Source organism: Tiliqua scincoides, chromosome 3, assembly GCF_035046505.1.
Source record: "Tiliqua scincoides isolate rTilSci1 chromosome 3, rTilSci1.hap2, whole genome shotgun sequence".
Lineage (NCBI taxonomy): Eukaryota > Metazoa > Chordata > Lepidosauria > Squamata > Scincidae > Tiliqua > Tiliqua scincoides.
The window spans coordinates 29,255,771-29,270,065 of NC_089823.1; the positions used below are offsets into that span (position 1 = coordinate 29,255,771).

The 14,295-nt window shown below is 42.8% G+C and overlaps 1 protein-coding gene and 1 pseudogene across 9 annotated transcripts in view; both read right to left on the minus strand.

Annotated features, from left to right (window-relative positions):
• DCLK1 (doublecortin like kinase 1) overlaps positions 1-14,295 on the minus strand; it is a 283,656-nt gene that overhangs the window by 141,085 nt on the left and 128,276 nt on the right. For all 9 annotated transcript variants that reach the window (XM_066620144.1, XM_066620145.1, XM_066620147.1 and 6 more), the window contains exon 3: positions 12,289-12,388. In XM_066620144.1, coding sequence (XP_066476241.1) covers positions 12,289-12,388 — 100 coding nt within the window. The remainder of the gene's footprint in view (positions 1-12,288; positions 12,389-14,295) is intronic.
• Positions 8,247-8,366, minus strand: LOC136647239 (5S ribosomal RNA; annotated as a pseudogene).

Sequence of the window (14,295 nt, forward strand, 5' to 3'; positions counted from 1 at the left end):
TCAAGTACAGTATTTTGAGCATTTTCTACCAATTATCTACAGTTTGCTCCTGGCAGAGGAGCTGGAAAAAAATGTGCATCAGCAAATGGTCAGATAAGAGGCATCCCTCTCATCTTGCTAGGGTGGCTTACAATGTTTTAAAATAATATAACATAAAGCACAATTTGCAGACTTCTAAAAGATAAGCATCATTATCTTCTACCAGATCAGTATCACAATGCCTTTATGCTATATAGATTTAGGGACCTAGAGTTGCCATCTTTTTTTCTGGTAGGGCTCCTATTCCTATCTTAAGGCTTCACAAGTTCCCCCCCCCCTTAAACACACACACACACACACACACACACACACACACACACAGATTTGTATTGATTATTTAAATTTTTTTTTGTTGTAAGCCACTATTGATTCCCCTGGTGTGAGAAACATAGGGTATATATATATTTTTTTTAATAAATAAAACTAATAAATAAAAATAAAATACAGGTTGAGCATAAGTGCACCGAATTAGGGTTCAGCAATTGCTAGCAACAGTAGCCCCACTCAGTACCTCTGTCCTCCACAAGCTCACACACAGAAAGAGGGCACCTCAGCTCCTGCCTCCTCACTGTAAATAGAAGTAGTCTCTCAAGGCCTTTCTTGCTGTTCACACTTAAAAGAAAAGGATTAATAATCCTTTGCTTCCTTCTCATTTCATATGGAAGCAAACAGCAGAGTCAGTAAGGAGGCTATATTTGGACATCAAGGGCTTGGTTTGGGACCAGAGGCTTATGTTGCATATCGCTACCTATCATTGGGCGCAATCCTAACCAACTTTCCAGCACTGACTTAACCACAATGCAGCCCCAAGTTAAGGTAACAAAATGCCCTTACCTTGAGGAGGCCCCCTTCACTGCCTACCCACTGCAGGATGAAGTGCACACGACATTGGCACAGCTATGTCAATGCGGGAAAGTTGATTAGAATTATGCCTATTGTCATATAAGTTCTTTAGTACACAAATTAAAAAGCATATGCAGGCATATTTCGGTATCTGTGGTTTCAGTTATCTGCACTTCTGAGGATACATAAGAACAGCCCCACTGGATCAGGCCATAGGCCCATCTAGTCCAGCTTCCTGTATCTCACAGCGGCCCACCAATTGCCCCAGGGAGCACACCAGATAACAAGAGACCTCATCCTGGTGCCCTCCCTTGCATCTGGCATTCTGACATAACCCATTTCTAAAATCAGGAGGTTGCGCATACACACCATGGCTTGTACCCCATAATGGATTTTTCCTCCAGAAACTTGTCCAATCCCCTTTTAAAGGCGTCCAGGCCAGATGCCATCACCACATCCTGTGGCAAAGAGTTCCACAGACCAACCACACGCTGAGTAAAGAAATATTTTCTTTTGTCTGTTCTAACTCTCCCAACACTCAATTTTAGCTGATGTCCCCTGGTTCTGGTGTTATGTGAGAGTGTAAAGAGCATCTCCCTATCCATTCTGTCCATCCCCTGCATAATTTTGTATGTCTCAGTCATACCAGGGATACCCTTTTGAAAGATTGGGAAAAGAAAGGGGAACATTAAAAATCTTCATTTACCTTAACACAGCAAAACTGCTGTTTTTTCCTGGTGGCTCCAAGGCTTTTCCTTTCCCCCAATGTCGCCCCAGAATGCAAAGGAGGAGCTTTGGAGCCACTAGGAAGAGGTTGCAGGCAGCTTGGAAGGCTGTCTGCAGCCCTGAAAATGCAGCGGATTCGCTGCACTAAGGTAAACAAACCAATTTTTAACGTTCCCCTTCACTTTCCCTATCTTTTTAAAGGGCATCCCAGGTATCTGCTGATCCCCGTATCCATGGTGGGAGGAGGGGAGTCCAGAACATAACCCTCGCAGATACCGGAGCATGCCTGTTTTTTAAACATGTGATGGTGCCTGTACCTTTTGCTGCCAGTGCCACTTCCATATACAGTGGATCCCAAACTTTTTCGACTGGCGGCTCCATTAACCTCCTGAGCCATTGGCTGTAACTTCCCATTAGGGTTACAATCCTTGACATTGTATAGGGTGGCTGGTTTTTTGTAAGGATTCTGCAGCTCCCCTGGCTGGTTTCCATGGCTCTCTGAGGAGCCATAGTTCACAATTTGGGAACCACTGATATAGGAGGCAACCCAATAATCACCCTTATGTCCAGCTGTCCGTGTGCTATTCCAATTTTACAACAGCAGATAGGCAATGCATGGCCAAGGTGCAATGTAGCATGGATTGCATCACATGGCTAAATTTGTAGGGCATCACATGGGCAAACATCTCTCAATTCAGAAAACAAAATCATGCAGTCTTCCTAATACCTGAATTTTCTTCTATCCCCCACTGAATCCCACTAGCTTATGGAATGTTCATCAATTTATTTGAGGTTATTACACTATTTCAGAAAAAATCAGTTTTGAGATATTTTTCTCCAGTGAATTTTTCTTCCCTTCTCTCAGTTAGTATACTGTGGATTGTTTTCATAAGACTATTTTTTTAAGGACATAATGAATATTAAGAATGAATATATTATCTTCAAGTGCCTCCGGGAAAGTTTGGCACTTTCCAAAAGCTAATGAATTATGGATTTTGAATAATTAGGTTCTCTTTAAAAAAGATACTGCCATTACAATAAAATGTGTGGACATTTGCAAGAAAACAGTGTGTGCTTATCCAGAGCTGTTGGTCCATAGAATGTATATCTAAGAAAGTAGCAGGGGAGCCACTTGCTTTAGCAGGTCATATATGAACACAAAAGGAGAATTGTTATTCAGGACAAAATTTTCATTCATTTAAGGGAGAGTCTGTTCATCTGCATTTTAAACTAAAGAATGAAGTTAAGAGGCGGCCATTTTGCTTCCAAAGGCATTACATAAATTTAGTGCAAGGACAAAATGGAAGGTCAGTGAATGTAATTGCCAAAACATCCCCATTTGCAATTTGTTCAGACTCTTTTGTTTCATCCAACAAAATCTGAAAGCTTCTAGCCATGGGGAATATGATAAAGTCTGATACGAATAATTAGGCCAAGGCTTCAGTTTATTTTCCTATATAGCTGCAAACTCAATAATGTATTAAAATTGAACTACAAAAGGTAACTACCCCAGTACAACTCTAAAAGGAAGTTTAAGAGCCCAGTCCTACCTAAATCCCCCCTGCAGGTGTGCCAAGCATGCCACTGGAGCACGCACCGCATCCTGTGGAGGACAGCAGTCCTGGGGGTAAGGACTTGCTACCCAAGTTGAATCTGTGCCACTGATATAGCTGGTGCAAGTCCAAATGGACTCGGGAAGATAGATCGAGGCTGGGAAGGGGGATAGGATATCGGCGGTATTGCTGCTGCCAATAACATTCCTTCCCGACCTCGATCCACCCTCTGCCTCACCCCAGTCTCTGCCCCATTCCTCTCCCATCTTGCCTTGTTCCACCCCTCCCTGCCTCCTCCCTTCCCCCACTGACTCACCACACCTTCCTTATGAGTCATTGATGGGCTGCTGCTTCATGGCCATAGCCGCTCACCATTTGTGGTGCTGGTCTGACTGCACAAAATGGTGTGTCATCTTATGCAACAACTGAAAAGGATCTTGCATTGCTGGAACATGAGTTCTGGCAGTGCAAGGCTCCCATAGAATTGGGTTATCAAAGTCAAAAATTTTTTTAAAAAAGAACAAATAATTATAGATCAATGTTTATGTGCTAAAACTATCTAATGATATTTCAAGCCTGTGGTGATGTCCAGGGTAGCACCGAAGATGACCATGTTTCCTCCTGGGGAAACCTGTGCTTCTACCCACCATGAGACTGCACTACATCTTAGGCATGTAGTCATGCCCTCACTGTATGAGAAGTAGATCCCAACTGCCACTGCAATATAGCAGCTGGTCATGTTTCCACCCTTTCACCCATCTGGAGGTCTGTCTGCCATCACACAGCCCTCATTCTGAGTTTCCTGAAGAGGAAGAAAGATGGGCAGTATCTTGACCGACCTCTTTGCTTTACTTTTTTCTCCTTTCTCATCCACACATTCTCATACAATTATGTACACACTCAAATCTTCTGTGGGTGGTGTGCAAGGCTGCACAAGCCATAGAGGCAGAAGGCCAATAGCTCTGTGGGTTAGATTACTAGGGAGGCTGGTTTTACTCCCCTCAAAGGAAAATATTTGGGGAGGGGGGTGGTTAAAGGAACAAAGAAAGAAAACCAGACAATCAAGTTCTGCATTTGAGATCAAGAGGCAACGTTCGGAATAGAATAAAAACAGAGTTTAACTAAGACTCCCTTGACTTAAAGTAACCACTTACAGTTCAGCATCCCCCTGGCACTGGAGAGGAATATCTTCCTAAGAGTTTCCAAGTTGGACAGCATCATGGCTTGCATCTTGGTTTGCCTGGCATCTTGAAAAGCCCAACTTCCATCTCCTACGCATTTCATTCTCTGAACAAAGCTGGGCAGCAATCTTTTATTCCATTTTAGGGAGCCAAGCTGCCAAGCTCCAACAGGCTGGTTTGAAATTAATAGAAATTCAAATTTTCCACTCCCAAGTCAGGTGAGTGAACTGGGCCAAAGACCAGGCGCAAGCTAAACCTGGTGGGGAGCCAGGAAGATTTCAGTCAAGGCTGTTGTTCTCTGGGGAAAGTAGTCAGTCATGGAACTCCAATTTATGATCTGAGAGAGGAAGGCTATGTATGACCGAGAGCTGTTGTCGGAGTGAAGAATGTGAGCTGCTGCTTCCTAGATCAGCCTTGGTGTGCACAGAGAGCTGCTATTTGGAGAGAGACAGGAGACTTCTCAAGAGGAGCACTTGCTCATGACACATCCATTAATTAAAACTCTTTCAATCAATGCCGAAAGAATGAAATGGCAGTATGTGGCAGAAGTACATAATACCAGCAAAATGTGTCACATTTGTATGATATCCTTCCTCGACAGATGTCATAACAGATTTTCCAAGCAATCTGTCATCCAGATACTGGGCTGAGCAGATACAGACTTATGTATGTAGTTCTAGAAAGTGAACTACTAACAAGTTTAGTAGATGGGAGAGGCACACATACATATATGGTTGACCATTTCTTCTTACTTCTAAAAGGTAAATATGAAAATATAAAACAACACAACATCTTGCAAACTGCCACAGAGCTCTTCAAAAGAAATTAGTCTTATCTCGCATCTAGGAATCTTTCACCAGTCTTCTAGTGGAGATGTAAAGGGAGTGTTCTTCATGCTCACACCTGAAAAGGTTCTCATGCTGTGAAGAATCCTTAAGAGAAACAAGTCACCAGCTCTGAGTCCCCCAGTTTTCCTTTAACAACTGGAGCTCAGCGCTAAGCTAGATGCATTGTATGAAGAACATTTCAGGTTCAGTCCCGGACATCTGCACATAGCACAGGGAAAGACCCGTCTGAAACCTGGGAAAGGCTGGTAGCTCTTGTTCTGCTGCTGCTAGGCCTTGTTCTGTCCCCAGGTGCCTCGAACTGGAGGGGGAAGAGGGCTTTGCCTGCATTTGTTTCCACCTCTTCTTTGGCTTAATGGGCTCTCTTTGCCCTCAAGAATTCAGTCATCAGCCATCCTTCTCTGATATCCTCCCTACTCTGGTCATATAAGGCCTTGGGCATGCAGACAGTTGGCCTCACAGGTTACAAGAGCTGTTGCTGCTTCAGGGTGATCCAAGCAGTTTTGACATTGCCACGGCAACCCATACTACAATCTTCAGACCATATTTGGTGTACCTGTTGTTCTTCTGATCTCCCCACCACCACAATGCACAGTTCCAATTGAGTTTCTGGAGAATTGGTATGCTCAGTCCACCAGCCTCCAAAGCCTCAACAACACTGAGCTAGAGGAGCCAGTCTAGACGAATCAGTCTTCTAGTCTGATTCCATAGAAGGCAATATTTGACTTGTCTTATTCACAGTAGGAACTTTGGAACTTTTGAAGATACATGTATATAACTATATTTTTACGTTGTCTAGAGAGTTCTTCAACATTAACTTCCATCTTACCAAGATTTCCTAGATAGCTGCCCCTGAACCCTGCCCTCACCTACTAAATGTTCTCACTGTACATGATAAAATGGTGCAACCAAAACTTAGGTTGCAAATAATTTAGGGCCCAATCCTATCCAATTTTTCAGCACTGGTGCAGCCACAATGCAGCCCCGAGGTAAGGGAGCAAATGTTCCCATACTTTGAGGAGGCCTCTGTGACTGCCTTCCCACCAGTGCAGTGCACACCCTATTGGCACACCGGCACTGGAAAATTAAATAGGATTGGCTCTTAGTTCACTAAGGAGTTTTGTAACATGTGAAGTAGACTTCAGTCACTGATAGGCAGGGCATAAGTTAGCTTTCTCTTCCTACATAAATAGATTTTAAAACAATCATAAGAACATAAGAAGAGCCCTGCTGAATCAGGCCAAGGGCCCATCTAGTCCAGCTTCCTATATTTCACAGTGACCCATCAGATACCTTACGAACCACTCAAGTCAACAAGATAACTGTATCCTGTTGGTACCTCCTTGCAGCTGGAATTCAAAGGCAGGCTATCTCTAAAATCCAGAGGTTGCATATACTCAACAAGGCTTGTAACCTGTGATGGATGTTTCCCCCACAAATCTTTCCAGTCCCATTTAAAGACATCTAGACCAGATGCCATCACAACACCCTGTGGCAAGGAGTTCCACAGATTAATCACATGTTGGGTAAAAGAAATATTTCCTTTAGTCCGTTCTAATTCTCCTGCCACTCAACTTTAGTGGATGTTTCCTAGTTCTTGTACTGCGCAAGAGGAAAAAAACTTCCCTATGTCCACTCCCTGCATAATTTTATATGTCTCACAGCCAAAACCTATTCAGGACTGGGCTGTTGCACAGAAGGGTTTAGGACAGCGGAACAGAGTGCAGGACACGCAGTGCTCCTTTGGCAGCCACTAGAGGCAGCAGTGCTGCAGCCACACTGACTGACCCTGCCACACCAGGTGTGGGATGGAGGGGAGAAACTGGGCAGGGAGAGGGGAGGATTGGGGGACAGAGGCGGCAGGAGTGGATGGTGTGTTTCAGATCTTATCTCCTCCAATTGCAGGTCCCCCACCCCTTTCTTCTCAGATTTGTGCCAGCTAAAGACCTGGTGCAGGTTCAAGGAGACACACTGGCAAATGGGAGGCTTACAGGGGGTTAATAGGAAATAATTCCCCTTTCCCCTCCCCAGCCTCATGATCTGTCCTTTCTCTGGACACAGCACATGCCTATTTGGCAAAGCTGCCTTGGCAAGGGGAAGGATAGGATTGGGCTCTCAGTCATTTCCATTTCAGATACAGAAAATAGTTTTCAAGATCTGAAACTATTATGAAGACCTTAGAGATCTACCCAGTTTTGCTTTTGGATGGCAGGCATAATCCAAGAGATTGTCCAGAATCCATAGTAATTTCTCAATTTAGAGTCTTCCCCTGATGTGAAGAGAAGGAATAAACTGGCAGAGTTTGTTCTCTGGGGCACAGCCAAAAAGCTTCTTAACACATAAACCAGTATTCTATAAGTCACAATAAATGGGAATTATGGAGTAATTTTCCTTCTTTTCTTTTCACCATCAGGGCATTATTATCAAGGTTACAAAAACCGGACAGAAAACATGACACTTCTAACCTTCTAATACATTGCATTTTGGAATAGGAATAAGATTTTTCCAGCTCAGTGTCAGTCAGTCAGAGCAGGGCATATTAAAAAATATTGGCACACAGGCTCAAGACATGCCAGCAAATTAAAATGAAACCTGATTTCAATCTTTCTCTTCCATTAAAATAAGTGTGTTCTTTTCTTTTCCTTTAATAGACGTATAGGTCAAGACTCACGAGGTGGCCAGGTCGAGGGCTCCGTTCCAAGAACTCACGTGGATGGCAAAAAATGCACTAAAGCAAATCAATTTAAAAAACAAAGTTTCTTTGCTCTGGTGATTTTAGACAGCCTTGCTGACCTTTTGAAATGCACACAGAGGCAATCAGTCTCCAGGCGCTTAGGCTTCACTAGGAAGCAGCAATCTCTCCCTTCACCAGGAGCCCCAGCAAGGAGGAAAGAATGGGTGATAATCACTGCCATTTAGCCTTAGTTCACCTGCTCAGGGAGAAGGGTGGAGTGAAGCCTGCAGAGAGAATGATTGATGGATTGTCAGCCAGCTGCCCTCTCTGGCATTATCAAATGACTGTTGGTTGGCAACCTTCAATCTCGAAAGATTATGGTATAAGCCTACAGCACCCAGTATTCCCAAGTGGTCTCCCATCCAAGTATTAACCAGGCCTGACCCTGCTTAGCTTCCGAGATCAGACGAGATCGGGCATGTGCAGGGTAACAGTTGCTGTTTTCCTTTAATTTAAAGGGTGCTTCTCATCAGCTTTGAGGTAGAAAAATCTGTGGATTCTTAGGTTATACTTGTAATCACTTGTATGCCTGTCTCTCTGCAACAGTCAAAAGCAGTTTTTAAAACTGATTTTAAAGGGGTGCATTTTTTCCGCTTCGCCAGGGATCAGCACGTTTCTTCTCATTTGCAGGTGTCATTCGTGTTGAGTCAAATCTGTGTATAAAAAATCCGTGTATAGCAAGGCTGGACCTGTACTTGTTCTGCTGCAGGAATTGATTCCTGCAGGTTCCCATTTCAGCACAGAAATTACACATATGTTAACTGTGCATGAAACTTCAACCTAGGAGACTTTAAAAATGCAACTTAAAGCAATCTATTATTTTCTACTACAGGTCCAGCCTATTTATACATGGATTTTTTATACACGGATTTGACTCAACATGAATGGCCACTGCAAATGAGAAGGAATGTGCTGATCCCTGGAGAAGGGGAAAAATGTGTCCCTTTAAAATCAGTTTAAAAAACTGAACAGTCCTTTAACAATAGCCTCCTTAATGAGAGAGAGAGAGAGAGAGAGAGAGAGAGAGAGAGAGAGAGGGCAGCTGGCCATCAGTTCTTCTCTCTCCACTTGACACCTCCCTTCCCCCTGAGCAGAAAGGTGATCATCTTGCATTGGTGAAGGGAGGGGCTGAGTGAAGCATCTTTCTAAGCTTGGAGGAGGACTGATTGATGGATTGTCATCTTAATGACTCTTATCTTCCATCACAAAGGTCAGCAAGACTGTTTTTAAATCACCAGAGCGAAGAATCTTTGTCTTTTAAATGGATTTCCTATAGTGTGTTTTGAGTGCTTGGAATGGAACCCACGTGAATAATGAGGTTCAACCTGTATATGCATCTTATTATGCAGTATTATGCATTTCACAAGTTGCATAGTTCAATGAACCTCTTCCAAGTTTGCATATATATATTTGAAATTTGTGCAAAATTAAAAGAGATAACAGCTAATCACAAAGGCAGCAGTCTTAAACATTCTTACCGTACACCATCCAAAACCTTATTCCTGAGTGAGGCAAGGATATTATTAATATTGTACTTATATCAGACTTATTACTCTTTTGCTCATTTAAAAAAAATTGAAATAGAAAGATACTACGACGACAGAAGTATAAGAAAAGCTTTAACATAAAACATATAAAATATGTCTATCACTATTTTGAAAAACAATTGAAAGTGGGGAAAAAACCAGTGAAGAGAGCTCAAGAGGGTGTTATGTAATCTGTGCAACAAATGACCTTAGCAGCAAAGTGTTGGATGGAGGTCAAGGAAATACAATGAGCCATCAGCAAGTAAGAGGCTGCAAGTAATCAAGGCAAGAGACTACAAGTACATGAACCAGAGCTTTTCCTCCAGGGGAAGGTTCGGATCCTTGCAAAATTGTAACAGGAAAAATGACACAATGGCAACAGACTGAATATGGGAAGCACATTTGGATAAAATGAGAAAGGATAAAGCCAAAATTATGTGCCTGTTTTACGGGTGAAATTTGAAACTGGCAATGGAACGGGAGAGAATATAAGGGAGAAAATTAAAAAAGTTCAGTCTTTGACATATTGAGTTTGATACAGCAGTGAAATTTCCAAGCGAATATGTCATAAACAGATACAGCATTGGACAGAGGGACAACGTTCAGGGGTAGAGAGGTATAATTGCTTGTGGTCAGTATTATGGTGGCACTGAAAGTCATGGGATTTGATGAGGTTACCTAGATACAGTGAGGAGAAGGAGAACAGTAAGGTGCTGAGAGAAAGAGAGGAGGTTTTTAATGTTGCCCCAGAACGCAGAAGCTGGTCCTCACTGCTGGGCAACATGATAAGCCCTTAACTATGCAGAAGGAGGTCATGCTACAACCCCATTACAGCATTAACCCACATAAGAGAGGGCTGGTATGAGGAAAAACAATTATCTGGGCTATTTTCATGTGGTCCAGTGGTGTACTGCAGGGGTAGTACAGGGTTAGAACAGAGGCGGGGTAGTACAGGGGCAGGGGTGCAGAGCCTTCTGGGGTGATTGGTAGTGGAAGCAGCTGCTGGACACGAGTTTCTGAAACAATCAGGTGCAAAGAGAAGAGGCTGCGGGGAAGAATGTTAAGGCGCTACAGCACCTGGATCAAAAATTGTGGTGCACTGTGGGCCAGTTTGGAAACCACTGCTCTGGAGCAGCAGTTTTCAACCTTTCTCATCTCAGGTTGTCAAGGCACACCAACAGTTTAAGGTTATATTTGATTATTTTAAAAAATGAGTATTAAGATATAGAAATATCCCTGCTAATTGGGTAAGAGGCACTTTTTCAAGTGGGTGCTCCTTTTTTTTAGCAGGGGGAGAGTAACTGGCCCACCTCAACCCAGCAGTGTCTGTTCTAGTGGCTGTCTGCTGCTGTTCTTTTGCACCTTTTTATATTGTGAGCCCTTTTGGGACAGGGAGCCATTAGTTATTTGATTTTTCTCTGTAAACCACTTTGTGAACTTTAGTTGAAAAGTGGTACATAAATACTGTTAATAATAAATAATAATAATAAATAAACAAAATGCATTAGAGCAAGCTTACAAAGAATACGATACCTGAGCCAAACAACAGTTGACTAAAGAATGACACAGGTTAAGTCATCTCTCATACTCTCCCAATGTCCCTATTAATAAATGACTCTTCTCCAAATTCCCATGGCACACCTGGGGACCATTCACAGCACACCAATGTGCCATGGTACAGAGGCTGAAAATCACTGCTCCGGAGCAATGCAAAAAACACAGTGCAATCCTACACATGCTTACTCAGAAATAAGTCCCACTGTATTCAGTAAGACTTTCCCCAGGTAATGGTATGTAAGATTGCAACCTTACAGCCCAATCCTATCCACACTTTCCTGGGAGTAAGCCCAATTGACTCTAATGGGACTTACTTCTGAGTAGACATGCATAGGATTGGGATGGAAGGCTGTAACCATATATAATATGAAGCTACCTTATACCACCCTGAGCTCCTTAGAGGAAGGGTGGTATAAAAATGTAAAAAAAATAATTAATTAAGCTATATGGGGGTGACAATGATTTATGGGCCCCGGTGTCAAATGACCTAGCTACGCCACTGAAGTTGACTATGCTATATCCAGTGTAAGGTAGGTGCGGACTGGAGCACAACTCGGAGTAAGGGGATTTCTGTCCCCTTATGCTGTGTCCTGCACCAGCCACTTATATGGGGCTACTTGGATCTGCATCCACAATTTCACAGGCACAAATCTGAATGGCCCTTGTAATGCTGTTTGGGTCGGGGGGGGGTGTTAGGACTTGGAATGTGCTGCTACAGTTGGTCCCACCCCCTCCCTCCACCCACAAAACTCTCCAACTCCATTCCACCCTCCCCCACTCCCTGCACTGGCCTGCCTGGGCTGGCACAAACTCACCTTCACTGGAACTGAATTTAGTTCCTGCAAGCCAGCACACATCCATGCATTGGCTCAGCTTGCTTCCGAGTAGCCGTGAACATGCTTTACGTCACATTTGTGACACTCCGGAGCCAGCGCAAGGAACTTGCACAGGCTCAGGGGCAAGCTAAGATTGCTATGTAAGTTCCACTGAACACTGTAGGACTTACTTTCAAGTATACACTCCTAGGATTAAGCTGATGGTGCATCATCAATTTCATCTAATTAAGAGCTAGTACAATTGGCAAGGATTTTGAAAGAGACATTAAAAACAGCTTGGTACCACTCTTGGGTTAACACTTGATTTGACTGTCCTGGCACAGAATCTCCTGTCTATCATAGGACCAACTTCCCATATGCACAGTTAGAAAAGCCAAAATGTATCTTAAAATCATTAATTTATGTATTTCTGCAGTGTCACATAAACAATAAAAGATCATTTTCTTACCACTTTCATCTAGCAAGAAATCATCCTGGTAACGAAACTTTTCAGGTCCGCATGCAATAAATATGTCATCATCTCCAAAAAAATCCTGAAGGCACATCACCTGCAATATGAAAAGAGGAGTAAGATTGGCATCAAATCTCTTATGCAACAATGAAAGCTTCCATGAATGCATCAAAGATGCTGTTGCAGAGACATTCCCAGCTGTTGTTTTAGATAACTATTGACAGGATGTAGCTTGCTAATTCTGAATGCCAACGGATGCAAACTTATTACTCAATAAAAGCATAACCAGACTGCGTCAAAATTCTGCAACAGAGGACCTGGGATAAAAGAATTGTGCTTTTAGTTGTTTGCATACTATATCTTTTTAGCATTTCTTAGTACTTCAGTTCTTGTATAACAAAATCATAAAACATGATATTGTTGGCAATGCAGGTCATGCCTTGTTATCCACAGATTTGGTATTCACTGATTTGACTCATCACTGATACTGAGGTCCACCTTTAAATGCCTTGTAGCAAGAAAAAAAGCATCAAAATCCAATCTTGGTGCTGAAAATTATAATTTCATTCCATTAGGTTCCACTATTCACCCCATTTAATGGCTGAATGTAGTATAGCGTCTATATCAATATATTCTGGGGCAACAATGAAGGAGCAAGATACCTGGAAGTGGTATTTATATACTGCTTATCAACAAAAAAAATTCACAAAGTGGTTTATGGAGAAAATCAAATATCTAATGGTTCCCTGTCCCAAAAAGGTTCACAATCTAAAAAGATGCAAAAGAACACCAGCAGACAGCCTCTAGAAAAGACACTGCTGGGGGGAGATGGGCCAGTTACTCTCCCCCTGCTAAATAAAAGAGGAGCACCCACTTGAAAAAGTGCCTCTTACCCAATTAGCAGGTTTTTCACTGATTTGGTATCCACTGATTTTTTTTTTAATCCACTGAGGGTTCCACAATGGAACCCTAGTGGATAATGAGGCATGACCTGTAAATAAATAAAAATTCAGGAGTAGCCAAGAAACACAAAGATAGTCCTAAAAGAACAGAAACAATCCATGAACAAAACAGGGCTTATTCAGATTTACTTAGAAGTACTGTAAATCCCAGTGTTCACTCAGACTTAGGGTTGCACTAATGCAGCTGCATCAAAAAAGGCATGCACTGCATCCAGAGGTGAGGGGGCAACCCTAGGGCAAATAGGCGGTATGTACAAAACATTTATATTACCTCCCAGTAGGTCATGGGGCTCCCTATAGGTCTCCTTGGACATAAGCCAACGGTTTTGGTGGTATCCGTCCAAGGAGAGGAAAGTGGCAGGGAGCTTTGTAATGGAGGGGATAGGATCTGATGTGCACCATTGCTGCCAGATCCACCCCCTCCTACCTCCTCCCCACACCAGTCTGCCAACTCCCTCCCCTTTCCCACTCACCACCCTGCCTCCACCACTGACTTACCAGGTCTAGTGGGTGTGTGTGGCGGGATTTGGCAAGCTGTGGTGCTGCCTTTTGCAGCAAAATGGCTGCTGACAGAGTGCTGTGCACAGCATCAACAGCCATTTTACAGTGGTGGAAGTCACTTCCACCGTGGTAACCTGCTCCACCTCACAGCCCTATCCTTGATAGAGTTGCTCTGTTGCTCCCAGAAAAATGTGCCTAAGATTACAGTCTTAGTGACTTAGTCTTAGTGACTACAGTTTAATCGTTTTATAAAGTTATAGTTATTTTATAATGGTTCAGGGTATTTTTTAAAGTACAGTAATACCTCCCGCCTCCCATAATGCTATTTTATTGATTTGTTACAGTGTTACAGTGTTCTTTGTCCCTGTATCATTGATTCTACGCAATGGGAGCAGTGCATTCTGAACCAGTAAGCTCTCCTTTCCTGTCTCTTAGATGAAATATGTTTTCTATAGAGCTGTTTCACACAGCACTCAACTTTCTGGAACAAACTTCCCAAGTTAAGAGAGGTATTACAGTACTGGGTTAATTTTTTTTTCTT